Source organism: Danio rerio, chromosome 2 (assembly GCF_049306965.1).
Source record: "Danio rerio strain Tuebingen ecotype United States chromosome 2, GRCz12tu, whole genome shotgun sequence".
Taxonomy (NCBI): Eukaryota; Metazoa; Chordata; class Actinopteri; order Cypriniformes; family Danionidae; genus Danio; species Danio rerio.
In genome coordinates this window covers 27,464,862-27,479,565 of record NC_133177.1, presented here as the reverse complement: position 1 = coordinate 27,479,565, position 14,704 = coordinate 27,464,862, and the positions used below count along the sequence as shown (strand labels likewise).

Genomic DNA, 14,704 nt, shown 5'->3' with positions numbered 1-14,704 from the left:
AAAATAAACCTTCTCAAAATCTCAGAAAGTCTTTGTCCACTCCTACCTCTTTGCTCTCTTGGCGAATAATGCAACTGTTCCTGTCCCAAAAGCGGAGGCTCTTGGAGCCTTCTTTGCAGGGCATTTGTGCCTGAACTGAAGTCTGAGGCTGAACAGATGGAGCACAGGACTGGAGGAGCTTGTTCACTGATTTCAGCACCAGGGACACAATCATGATCCACTAGCAAAGCTCACGGCTCCAGTGTCAGATTTGCTGACTCCTCTATCATGTCTGCTGAAGGGTGAGTGATGGAAATGCTCACCTCACAATTCACCATTGTCTTCACTGATTTTTTGAGTTTTGCCTATATATTGGCAGTTTATTGTCCACATCCTGTAGTCCATCTATTACTATACTTTGGTTGCAACAGTCGGTCTAAAATATTGCACACAAAAGTAGGAAAGTTTTGAGGTAAAGCCCTTTTTGAAGCTCTCTGGTGTTGCCCTGATTCAGACGAGCTGACAGTCACTTAAATATACATACAGAATGAGTGAGAGAGAGAGAGGGAGAGTGTGAGAGAGAGAGAGTGAGAGAGAGAGAGAGAGAGAAATGACGACAAGAAAACACAATCTCTTGAACCAAAAATTGGCAGAAAATGTTGACAATAATGCATCAGATCTCTACTAACAAACATTGTATTTTTTGAAACTTTAAGTTTAAGCAACATAGCGGGATTAACAGTGGAATAGTCATTAATTCATAATTAATAGTCAGGTAGTGTACCTGACAAAAATCTTGTCGCTTGTCCAAGTTTTAGGAACAAAAAATAACTTGACTACTAGTCAATCATTTAGTATCAAAAGTTGCTTATATGAAAGGCAAAGGCCACTTATTTTACCAAAATAAAATATGATCATGCCTGATTTTTAATTATTTAATAAAGACAGTAAGGTCTGACTTTGCTCAGACAAAAGTCTTGTCATTCAACGTAATGTACAGTATAGATTATAAAGGCATGGTGCAGCGGAAAAAGGAATTAATATTATGTAAGACTCCTATAATCTTGGAGGACTGCATCCATACATCCCTGCAATGACTCAAATAACTTATTCATAAAGTCATCTGGGATGGCAAAGAAAGCGTTCTTGCAGGACTCCTAGAGTTCATCAAGATTCTTTGGATTCATCCTCAATGCCTTCTCCATCTTAACCCAGACATGCTCAATAATGTTTATGTCTGGTGACTGGGCTGGCCAATCCCAGGGCACCTTGACTTTATTTGCTTTCAGGAAGTTTGATGTGGAGGCTGAAGTAGGAGGAAGAGCGCTATCCTGCTGAAAAATTTGCCCTCTTCTGTGGTTTGTGATGTAATAGACAGCACAAATGTCTTGATACCTCAGGCTGTCAATGTACGCACACCCCTATATTGAATGCAACCTCAAACCATGATTTTTCCTTCACCAAACTTGACTGATTTCTAGAGAATCTTGGGTCCAACGGGTTCCAATAGGTCTTCTGCAGTATTTGTGATAGTTGGGATGCAGTTCAACAGATGATTCATCAGAAAAATCTACCTTCTTCCTCTTTTCCAAATGATCAACTACCTACAAGTCAAGTTAATAATTGTTGCTCTAACAACTGGGATCGACGACAAGACTTATATAGATACAGAGGCAGGGTTATTTTAGTTAACTAAATCCAAGACCTAAGTGAATTATCAAATTAATGAATGAATTAATGATATCTTGTTGACAGTTATTTTTACATTTCCACTTAACTTAACTTGATACACTTAAAAATGTGAAACTGAAACAGAAATAAATCGAATATCTTAAATGAATGTTTTATATACTAAAATAATTGTAAGCCTTCCTTGTCCTCTTGTTGACATTCACTAATTTTGCATTATCAGATACATTTATATTGAGCTTATATCTTAACAGATCTTTTATCCAGTGATTTACAAGACAATAAAAGATGCTTCACTAAGAACTACAGGGAGGTTGTATAAACACTTTTTTTCTACTCTTGATTGCCAACAGAAAGTGCAATGATATTACAAAAGTTTTTAGATCACCTCGTAAATGAATAGATATGTATGTAACACATATATGTGTCATGTTCACCAGCGAACAACCACCAGATGTCGCTGGTAAACACTCACACACAAACACACACTTAAAACTACACTTCCGCCTTTTCCTGGACTAAATTTTCATACATGCACTTCTCCCTGACACCCATGCTCATTCACCTAACTTGATTGCATTCACCACCTGAACCTTGTCATAGACTGAACTCTCACAGCTGTGACCACCCACACAATGATTATTTGGACTATTTAAACCCCTCTTTTCCACACACATGTTGCCGAGTCTTGTTATCTGTCACAGTGACATTACAACGCATTTCCTTTGTCTGTCTTTGCCATGTTTTTGATCCTTTGCCTTGTTTATTTATTTAATGCTGTTTGCTGCCTGCCTCTGACCAACTGCCTGTTGTTTTGACTTCGACTCTGGATTGCCCTCATACATCTGTTTGCCGGTATTGACCACTGCTTGCCTGACAATTCTAATAAACCTGCACGTGAATCCAAACTTCTGTTGTTGGTGTCACTCCCTGACGTTACAATATTTGTGTGTTATCACATAAAACATGGACATAGAGAATAAGGAAGTGTTATTTTAATGGCAAAATGATAAAAACACAATGTTACAAATGAATTTCTAATTAGGCCAACCAAAATATTATATTATTAATCTTTATTCAGTGCATCACATGTGTTGGAAAACATCATGTAATGCACTGGTTAAAAATATCTATCCATAAATTTACAAAAAAAATAAAAAATTAATATAGATTAATAAAATGTATATTTTTTAATTAGGGCGAGGCAGTGGCGCAGTAGGTAGTGCTGTCGCCTCACAGCAAGAAGGTCACTGGGTCACTCGTTCGAACCTCGGCTCAGTTGGTGTTTCTTTCATGTTTAGCGTGATCAAAACAATAACAAAAACGGGAACAAAAGGTTGCGGATCCAAGTGCAGATTTTAAGAGAGGGTGCTCGCTGCAGAGCCATTTGGGCGAGCTGAGCTCCAGCGAGGGGGAGCTTGAGCTCCACCTTTTTTGCACTTCTTCTACGAGTGATGTCACTGGGGGTAGGGTTAGGGGTGGGGTTGGTGTACGCATTAAAACAGCTTAAAGGAGGTAGAGCGAGAGCTCATGCTCCCCCTCGCTGGAGCTCAGCTCTGCTCAAATGGCTCTGCAGCGAGCACCACTTGGATTTTAATGATAAATAGTGCAGTGAAGTGACCAAAAATCCAAAATACCAAAGTGCAAAGTAACAAATAAACAACAAAACAAGAAACTAAGACAAATAAACACGAACTAGACTTTGGCAAAATACAAGAACAAGATCAAGAACAAGAAACTTGGTATGCAAGACTTACTAGGACTGGAGACAAGAAAGACAACGACGCGGTGACAAACAGTGGTGGCATGATGGAATATATAGTCCAGATTATCAACAGAAAACGGAGACAGCTGTGAATACAATCAGTGTATGTGTTCCGTATATGCGTGTGGTATGTATGGATTTGTAGTCTTTTTGGGACGCTGTAGTTCCTTCTGAGTCCTTTTGAACTGCAGCGCCCTCAGGTGGTCACTGACAGTCGTGACAGTTTCTGTGTGGAGTTTGCATGTTCTCCCTGCCTTCGCGTGGGTTTCCTGCTGGTGCTCCGGTTTCCCCCACAGTCCAAAGACATGTGGTACAGGTGAATTGGGTAGGCTAAATTGTCCGTAGTGTGTGTGTGGATGTTTCCCAGACATGGGTTGTGGCTGGAAGGGCATCCGCTGCGTAAAAACTTGCTGGATAAGTTGGCGGTTCATTCCGCTGTGGCGACCCCAGATTAATAAAGTGACTAAGCTGCCAAGAAAATGAATGAATATTTTTAATTATTATTTTAATTAAATACAAAATTAACTATTTAAATAGTTAATGCAGATGCCTATAGATTTCATTGTGAACAAAATTTAAAAAAACATCTCAACATGCGTCTCTCCCAATGTGGCAAGTTATGATAAGTTTAAAGTATACACTTGATAAGTTATAAGTATATTGATCTTACTGCTCTTTGTAAGCTATTAGATGTTTTGGCTTTCGATCAAAGCTGTGAATCATCTGTTGAATCAGAGATCAAAGAGCCAGTGAAGAGAACAGCGTTTTATGGTTAACTGGAGCAGCTTCATTGCAGTTCCATCCCAGAAGGCTATTTTGAGTCCCAAGGCCGGTTCCTTCACCCTCACGTCCTCTCTCTTTCCCACCCCTGCTGCGCTCTCATCTCCCACTGGCCTTGGACCGACACGTCCACCCCGTCCACCCTTCACCCCGACAGCTAATTCACAAGGACAGCACAGCAACACGAGCCAAATACACTCGTCACAGATCGTGGCTGACAGCCGCGAAGAAACATCATGTCAAGTAAAATGTTTGCTCATAGATAAATGCATACAGACCCAGCAGTTACATGTTGAGTTGATGCTGGTTAAGATGAGACATTACAGGCACTCATACCTTATAGGTGAACTAAGTGGTCGCCTAGGGCATCATCAACCACCAATGAGCACCCTCCCCCACCCTATAAGGAATTATGCTGGGTTCACACCAACCGTGGAGCATCTTGTCACTCTATCTAGTCTTATTACAGGATGTTTTTCACCTCACACAAACTTTCCACTTGAGATTATGTATTCAAACTATTCCTGAAAATGCGTTTCAAGCAAATTCAACATTTTCCTCGCATTCTGTATACTGCTTCATTGAGTCGCCCAGTGGTGATTAATTCAATTCAATTCAATTCATTTCAATTCAATTCAATTCAATTCAATTCAATTCAATTCAATTCAATTCAAGCGATTTTATAATGTAGATTGTGTCAAGCAGCTAAACATAGAAGTTCTGGTAAATTTAAAATTGTATCAATCCAGTTTTCAGAGTTGAAGTTCAGTTTATTTCCTTTCAGTGTGGTTTAAATTTCACTGCTGAAAGTCCAAACAGTCAATAGCAAATCCATTGATGCACAACTCCACAAGTCCCAAAGCAAGCAAGCCAGTGGCGACAGTGGCGAGGAACAAAACTTCACTAATTGAGTAATTTGACTCTGGCCAAACTTCTTGTGCAGAGCTGCATTCTAGGTGCAGGAGGCTGAAGAACGCTAGAGTCTCATGCTCTCCACTCCTCCATGACCACCAAACCACCTGCTCAGGATACGGCCTGCTCCAGGATTATGGATACCTTGGCATGATATCTTCACAGGTTTTAGATCACATCAATGTTGCAGCACAATTTGTAGAGGCCTCGGGATAAGTATTCCCAGGTGGAAATAGAGAACACAGCCTAGAGAATTAGCCTCTATAAGCACTTTTGTGTGTGACATAGCCGTTCAAATACTTAATGGTAGCAGCTGCTATTTAGAGGTGGACAAAAAACATCAAATTGATCCATATTTTTTATAAGGACACAAATTATTCAGCTAAAATTGTATTTTTAAGTTACTCCTATCATTCGACAACTACATACTGAAGTGGGACGCAAACAAGCAATTTTGGTATGTGAGGAGGGTTCAGTATTTAAAAAGCAGAACAGAACGAAGACGCCCTGAGTGTAGGCTTCATGCTGTTGTGTTTGTATTGATGTACACTTAAAAAATTCACATTTGCTGTTTGTTCAATCTACTTAAAATGAGCTGCAACAACAATATTCTTGATGGTTTTATTGGGACAACTTAACTGTTTATGTTCAATCTACATAAATTTGTAATTCCTTTAATCTATTTGAGTGGAACCCAGCAATTTTTTACGCTGTAGATATTACTATCCGACAAGCAGATAACGTTATTATTATATTATACAACTATTAACATTGTTCTCATAATGCAAACATAATGAAGAAACTTTGTTTGAAAATATTATAAATATTATAAACACAATTTTTATCCAATTTGCATTGTTTTACATAAGCAATTATTTAAAGTATTACACTGTTATTTACAATACACACAGTGATTTTTAAACTTATTTTAGAAGAGACAACCACTAAATACCTCTGGGATTACATGAAAAAATACTATAGTAATTCATAATAAAATGTATTATATTTATGAACTACATCAACGTCTATATTGTATATACTCTTTGTTAATGGAGTTTTTTTCTCCTACAGTAAATTTCCACTTCAACATCACTTACATACACCAAACTTTACTGTTTTATTCATACCTATATAAAAGTTTATAAAAAGGGAAATATTAATACAGTTGAAGTCAGAATTATTAGCCCCCCTGTCTATTTTCTTCCTCGATTTTTGTTTAACGGAGAGAAGATTTTTTCAACACATTTCTAAACAATAGTTTTAGTAACTCCTTTCTAATAACTGATTTATTTTTTCTTTGTCATGATGAAAGTACATACTATTTTACTAGAAATTTTTCAAGACACTTCTATGCAGCTTAAAGTGACATTTAAAAGCATAACTAGGTTAATTAGGTTAACTAGGCTGGTTATGGTAATTAGGCAAGTTATTGTACAACGATGATTTGTTCTGTAGACTATCTAAAAAAGAATTAGCTTAAAGGGGCTAATAATTTATACCTTAAAATGGTAAATAAAAAATTAAAAACTGCTTTTATTCAAGCTGAAATAAAACAAATAAGACGTTCTCCAGAAGAAAAAATATTATCAGACATACTGTGAAAATTTTCCTGCTCTGTAAACATCATTTGGGAATTATTAAAAAAAGAAAATAAAATTTAAATGAGGGGGGGGGGGGGGCTATTAATACTGACTTTAACTGTACATAATATTTACAATTACAAACATTCATTCAAAAACAATCTGGCTGTTTATAGTATTTTAATAGTGTTATTATATAATTTTAAATATTGATTTGATCAAATGTTCAGATTTTTGTAATAGAAATGTGAAGTAGCACATATTGCATTGAATAATGTCATATTAAAACTTTTAGAAACCTTTAAAAAAGTGTTTGCAGTAGTTCATGTAATCAATCATCTGGATGTCAGTATGGTTTTAATTACATTTTTAAAAATGCAGTATTGTTGTAATTTTAACCCATTAGTTGGGTTTGTCAATATTTGACCCAACATTGGGTTATAACAACCAAGCATTTTATAAGGTATTAGTTAATTTAACCTGTTCACCTGCATTATCTCGGCTTAATGAGCACCGAAGGTGAATCGGGCTCTGAGATGAGCAACACACAAGGATTCTGGTGTGATTTTTCATCTTTGTTGACAGAAATCCAATAATTACAATGCACAGTTTATCATCAAGATAATTGAAGTATTGACTGGATGCTTCAAAGCAAACTCCCCTTTTAATGAATCAAAATCCTAGAAGCTTTCAGTAGAAAAAAATCCAATTTGCATCTTTGTAGAATTGCTTAAAGGGGTAGTTCAGGTAATATATATTTTTTTTAATTCTGACATTTTTTACTCACTTCTTCAAAATATCTGCTCAGAAATTCATTTCTTAGATTGTGAATTAAAATAAACAAAGTTTTTATGTGTCAGTTTTGCTCAAGAGTGATACAAATTATAGATATAATATCATATGAATAATAAAAATTGTGAGATAGATTGGAATAATAAGCAATAATGTATAAATCAGTTACAATTGATAAATTCATACTGGACAACCACATAATATACACATTTAATAAATGCAAAAAGTTAAAAATTGCAATAATTTCAGTCTCATAAGTATTTTTATTTATTAATTTTTAGGTTTTTAGCATGTTTATTACTTTGTTTTTATACATCAATTAACACCAAATTAAAATGAAAAATACTCCTTTGCTTTATAGAAACCTGTTAAAAATCAGTTTATTCAAACATACAGTACAGAAGTACAATATCACTAATAAACTAACATATATTATATTATATTATATTATATTATATTATATTATATTATATTATATTATATTATATTATATTATATTATCTGCTTCCCTCTAGAATTTTTTTCTGGTTAAAACATTGTTATGAACGGTGATAAGATTTCGTAAGTGTTTGGATGACTTGTTTAGCTGTTTTTTTTTTTTTTTACATCATTCCATAGCTGAAACATTGGTTGAGTGATTGAGACATGATACATTTCAGGAAATTGTACAGTTTCATTAAAAATACAATGTTAAACATGCATAACTACCCTTGATCTTTTTTCTGCTCTATATATCTCTCTTCGATTGTACAGTTAAAAAAAAAAAGATTGGTTAGCTTTGATTAGTTAAGCTATTATACATATAAGCATTATCTATATACAGCTGAATTCAGAATTATTAGCCCCCTTTGAATTTTTTTCTTCTTTTTTAAATATTTCCCAAATGATATTTAACAGAGCAAGGAAATTTTTACAGTATGTCTGACAATATTTTTTCTTCTGGAGAAAGTCTTATTTATTTATTTTTGGCTAGAATAAAAGCAGCTTTAAAATTTTTAAACACCATTTTAGGGACAAAATTATTAGCCCCTTTAAGCTATATTTTTTCTTGACTGTCTACAGAACAAACCACTGTTATACAATAACTTGCCTAATTACCCTGACCTGTCTAGTTAACCTAATTATTTAAGCCTTTAAATGTCACTTTAAGCTGTATAGAAGTGTCTTGAAAAATATCTAGTTATATTATTTACTGTCATCATGCCAAAGGTAAAATAAATCAGTTATTAGAAATGAGTTATTAAAACTATAAGGTTTAGAAATGTGTTGAAAAATCTTCTTTCCGTTAAACAGAAATTGGGGAAAAATAAACAAGCGGTCTAATAATTCAGTGGGGCTAATAATTCTGACTTCAACTGTATACAATGACAGAAGACAACAACAGTACTCGATTTATTACTATAGCAATAACAAAAGATTACTGTATAAAATGCTAGGTTCCACACAATCGATTTGAGGAATTAAGTTAACTTAACTTAAAACCCTCAAGAACTGTGTTGTTTCAGCTTATTTAAAATTGGTAGTTTGAACAAACAGCCAACATCATTTTTTTTGAATGATTTAATGATATAATTGAACAAAACAAACTTTTCCCATAATTATGTCAGGACACTAAAAAAATAGAGCTTAAGTGCAGATGCCCCAGCAAAAAGAGGACTTAGTAAAAAAGGGATCCATCTCTTTTCACAACTTGACAGAAGATTGACCTACAGTATGTTATATCCATCCCATGTGTGTTGTTTCAGGCTTAAACATGCTTCAAGATGCAAACTTCCCCGATCTCCTGCCTCGCACCAGCTGTCCACCAATGTCAGGACATGAGGTCCTCGCACAAAGACCGGCCATTAAAAGACCATTACTGAATCCCCTAAAAACCAATCAAGAACAATGCACAACACCCTTCACAGAGCAACCAGCATAGCATCCAGCTCTAAACCTACTGATTGGTGAAGCTCTAGGGAACATCACAGGTAGTTAGGACATGCCATCGGATTGAAACACAGAAGCAAATCTCAGAGGAAAGCAGTGAGAGAGGGTAGGCATTGATCAAGGAAGAGCTCCAGCCCATAGGGCAATGCCATTTACAGTGAGTGATTACCTCAGCACCACACAGACTATGGCAAGCCGTTTTAACAATTTATCTATAAAACAAATGTTCATTGTACAAGTACTTATATTTAAGATACCAGTATCCTTTCTATTAGGTATTGGTATTTTTATTACCTAGTCAAGTGTTCACAATTGGTTGATAATATTAGCAGGTTTGCCATGCTGTCCCGGGAGAGAAGCCTGAGCTTGGAGATAATTAAGCCCAGGGTTATGGACGATAAGCATGTAAAGATCAGGTAGTTCTCGAGAGCTCCCCTAGGTAAAGGAGGAAAAAGGGGGAGTTGGGCTGGAAGGGGGGATTTTTCAAAAAACATAGATAAGGGCTATTTATAGTGAGTTTGGATTATTCCGATTGGCATACTAATGATTATAGATGAGAGGCCAGCCGCAATCAATCATATCACTTGCGCCTCTTGAAATAAGTTTGTTAAACTTCACATAGTGCTGATTCTTTTACTATTATACTTTTTTTACTAAGTTTAAAATTTTTCCAATGACCCCCAACACAGATTTTTAAACATGCTGCTGTTTAGAATGAATTGCTTTAAGGTTTCTATTTCTGTGTAAAATTTCAAATTCATTACTGTGCATTAAAATCAGTTTGTCATTTTTCTGAGCATGATAATTTGTTTTGGATAATTCATTCATTTTCTTTTCGGCTTAGTCCCTTTATTAGTCCCTCGCATTATAGCGAGAGAACACTGTATTGCAACCACCACATAGGCATCAGCGTGTATTTTGTATTTTTCTACTAATTATGACATTTCTGAAAGACAAGATAGGTGCTATTTGTTTGAAATACTAATAAATTGGGATTTGTGACAAGTGCCACATGTGTCTTTCTCTGACTCAGAGAAAACATGGAAAGTAGATTTGAATTTATTAGCTGATTACGTGATTCACTGAATGTTCTGGTTGTACACTTCAGGGACCAGCCTAATGTAATAAAATTTTAAGCGTACAAGGGTTAAATGTTAAACTGGCTTGCCATACACAAACTCTGGCGTGTCAGTGAAGGGCATCCATGTGCTGAGATGAATGTGGGGTGTTTGACCTGACTGCTGTGACGGTGGTGAGCAGAGCCACTTCTGACACCACTACACCAATCTTACACATCACCAACATGAGCCTCTGGCCAGAGACAAATGCCAGCGCCCGACTGCCTGTGCTCATGTCCTGTGGCATAATTTTCATCACATTACATACAAGATCAGACACATGCTACTGTGAGGATTGAAAGAGAAAGTTTATGACAAAATTATCTTCTAAAATAATTTCACATGTTGGTGAACTATATCTGAAAATCTGCAAAAGAAATTATGAAAATTAATAATCACAATCCTTTTGTTAATTTCCTGTAGAATATCGAAGGAAAACTTTCAAATTTGTGACAATATTAATGAGAAAAGATTCAAATGTTGCAAAGCTCAGGCGATCCTATACCTTTACGTTTTTTGGTGTTGTTGAATACAAAAGAAACATAATTTGAAGAATGTTTGAAACTGATCGCCATTGGCATCCATAAAGGGGAAAAAGAGTCACTAGCTTTTACCAAATTCTCTTTTTGTTTGTTTGTTTGTTTGTTTGTTTGTTTGTTTGTTTGTTTGTTTGTGTGTGTGTGTGCGTGTGCGTGCGTGTGTGTGTGTTCAACAAAAAAGTAAGTAATTCATAAAAGTTTGAGTACATTTTCATAATCAGGTGAACTATAACTCATTCATTCATTCATTCATTTTCTTGTCGGCTGAGTTACTTTATTAATCCAGAGTCCCCACAGCGGAATGAACCGCCGACTTATCCAGCACGTTTTTACGCAGGGGATGCCCTTCCTGCCGCAACCCATTTCTGGGAAAGAATGAAAAAAACTATAACTTTAATTCTGTATTAAACTCATTGTAGGTGCAGATGTTAATACCATGTGATTCAGTTCAGTGTCTCTCTTGGTACTGGAGACTCATCACACACAGGCTGCCATTAGATTGCAATTGATTTAAAAATCAATGTTTCCTTTTACTTGGAATAAACAGATCATTAGTAGATTCCAAAAAATTCAAACTATTTATAGTCTTAGTGCTAATGTAATATAGTATAAAATTGTGTCAACATAATCAGACATAATCAAAGCTGTAAATTGAGTTTTTAATTTATGTTTATTATTAACAAACACAAAACTAATTATAAAAATATACTAATGATAATTATTATAATTCTATTAATGAATATGAGTGAATTTAACTACATTAATACGTAACTACAATAATATGTATTTAAAATAATAAACAGCATTAGAAAATACAACATGTAATATTAGCAACATAACATTGATTATTATCATTGGGTGCTCCGGTTTCCCCCACAGTCCAAAGACATGCAGTACAAGTGAATTGGGCAAGCTAAAATTGTCTGTACTGTACGAGTGTGAATAAATGTGTATGGATGTTTCCCAGAGATGGGTTGCAGCTGGAAAGGTATCCGCTGCATAAAACATATGCTGGATAGGTTGGGAGTTCATTCCGCTGTAGCGACCCCAGATTGATAAAGGGACTAAGCCAAAAAAAAAAAAAAAAAAGAATGAATGAATGAATAATGTTAATAGTAATAGTAATAATAATAATAATAATTATACAATATTAAACTTATCATTTCATTGGTAAAATACTAGAGCTAAAAAAAGCTTTATTTATTTATTTATTTCAAATTTAAAATAATAAACAAAAACATTAACACTTTTTGGAAAAAGAAAATATTCCTCTGATGCAAAGCTGAATTTTCCAACCCAAGCTCATTCTGAAAACGTAGCCCCGCAGATGTTTCTGGAGACCGCGATTTACATGGCCGCAGGTATGTATGGCTGCATTTTGTTTTTTCAAGCGAACGCTACGGGCGGGTGTGACGACGCTCCTCTTCGCGCTCGCCGACAGACGGCTCACCTCCTCCGTGTAGAGGGCTTTTCGGCCACGACCAGTTTGTCTGGTTAGCTCGTTGTGTTACGTCGGCAGAGCGGAGGCCTGGAGGAGGAGGAGCTGGCCACGGCGACGACCTGGTTCGAGTCCAAGAAAGAACGGTTCCAGAAATCAGGTAAGACAAAAAATAGAATCCAAAAGATAAAGCGAACAAATTCATAACAGGATGAGAATGCAGTGAAATCCGAAAAGGTGGTCAAAATCAGACGAGGGCTTTTCTTTTTCTGGACGGCTTTTGTAAATCGTTGCTTTGGTTTAGGGAAGAAGGAGGAGGAGTAGGGTGGCTGGGTCGGCTGATTGGCCGGCCGCCCAGTCAATCGTCCAGTCATTCAGTCAGTCGGACAGACGGTCGCTCAACAGCGGCCCCCGGTGGCTTTTTAAGCGAAAACATCGCAGGCGCGAACGTTCGAGATGAGAAAAATTGTGCACAGCTGCCTCTCCCGGATTCGTGAAAACAAAAACTGCACAAATACGTACCTACCAGGACTTATTTCGCTGTCTGTCCGCGGGGCTATGTTTCCAGAATGAGCCTGGGTTGGAATTTTCCACATCATTACTTCAGTTTTCTTTGTCAAATCACCCATCAGATAAATCATTCAATCTGATGATTTGATCCTCAAGAAAAAAATATTATCATTATTGATGCTTAAAACATTTGCGCTACCAAACATTGTGTGGACACTAAAATTCATTCATTCATCAATTCTGAACAAATGTTTCTCAATCAATATATAATTATTTACACATACACAGAAAAAAACTGAAATCTTTGACATGACAAATGTAATGTATCCTTACAAAATTAAAAAAGTAATAGTTTAACCAGGATAAACCAAACAGTCGAAAAGTTTTCTTTCATTGTGAACTCACCTCCTGTGCGACAATACTGGAGATGCGAACCGCCCTCTTGACCCGCGTGTCTCTCTTCTCAATACTTCCTTGCGCCCCCTCCTGAGTAATGCTGCCCCTGGCACTAAAGGACATGGTTCTGCCCCATACAGAGATGCACAAGATTCTGATATCCTCCACTGTTCATCCCACCTCACCTCCAACCAATACTGTCATGCTCCGAGCTGAAGCGCCTCTGTTTAAATGCCTCTTTTACACCTTCCAATATCTGCCTCAATTATTAACTTGTTTGCTCCATGCATCAACGTCGAAAGCAAACCATCCAGCTTTTTTGTAGTCCCAGAAAACAGCTGCTTCTATCACTTCAAGCAAATCAGCAAAAAATTTGGAGAAAGTGACCGATCTTCACTTTCGATTCTTGCACAAAAAACTAAATCAGAAGCCAGAAAACAAGTCTGAATGTAAGCAGCATAAAGCCATCATCACAGGTTTTCATTCAACTCATATTTACCATGTATAAAAAGTTTTAAAACAAGCCATCCACTTTTTTGTAGTCCTATAAAACAGCTAATTCTGTCAATCCAATATGAGAACAATATGAGAAAGCTGTTGATCTTTACATAAATCTAGCACAAAAATCAGAGAACGAGTGCGAATGGTAACATCACAGATCCATCATCACACTATCAGTATTGGACTTTAAATTAACTCACATCCTCCATGCATCAAAGTTTTAAATCAAACCGTCCTTTTTTTGTAATCCCAGAAAACAGCTGTTTCTCTCACTCCAAGCGAATCATCAAAACAATTTAAGAAAACTGTTGATCTTCACACTCGATTCTTGCATAACAACAGAAATGTAGTGTGAATAGGAGCTGTACGGATCCATCGTCACGCCATCAGGGCAGCTGTTCCACTTTTTTTTTTTTCCACGCTTTGCCTTTTAAAGAGAGTAAACTGCCTGTGGTCTCCCTCTCTTTCCCTCCCTCCCTGGCTTCCAGAATCCCTGTTTGTGTGTGTGTTTCTCTCTCTCTCTCTCTCCTCGGTGGAGAGATGTAATTGTGTGATCCTCCTCCTCGCTCTCTGAAACCCAGCTGCAGGGCTTGATGGATCTCCTCTGCTCCACTGATAAGCACAAACATGCTCAAAATAACGTTTTTGGGTTATTTTTTTGTCTCTCTATGTGCTCAGCTTCCAGGCTTGTGGCAGACCCTCACCTCTCTTATGATAATTTCCCCCCACATTAAGTTAATTATAGTTAAATTAAAAGTTTAAATGAGTCAATAAAA

The 14,704-nt window shown here is 36.4% G+C and overlaps 1 protein-coding gene across 4 annotated transcripts in view; it reads right to left on the bottom strand.

The window, feature by feature from the left end:
* Positions 1 to 14,704, bottom strand: part of kcnh2a (potassium voltage-gated channel, subfamily H (eag-related), member 2a) — a 90,232-nt gene that overhangs the window by 21,422 nt on the left and 54,106 nt on the right. For 2 of the 4 annotated variants that reach the window (XM_073919480.1, XM_073919484.1), the window contains exon 1: positions 13,437 to 14,333. The exons of the other annotated variants lie outside the window; for them this stretch is intronic. In XM_073919480.1, the coding sequence (XP_073775581.1) occupies positions 13,437 to 13,550 (114 nt within the window). In that variant the 5' untranslated portion in view covers positions 13,551 to 14,333. Of the gene's footprint in view, positions 1 to 13,436; positions 14,334 to 14,704 lie in introns of those variants that run through there. 4 annotated transcript variants of the gene reach the window in all.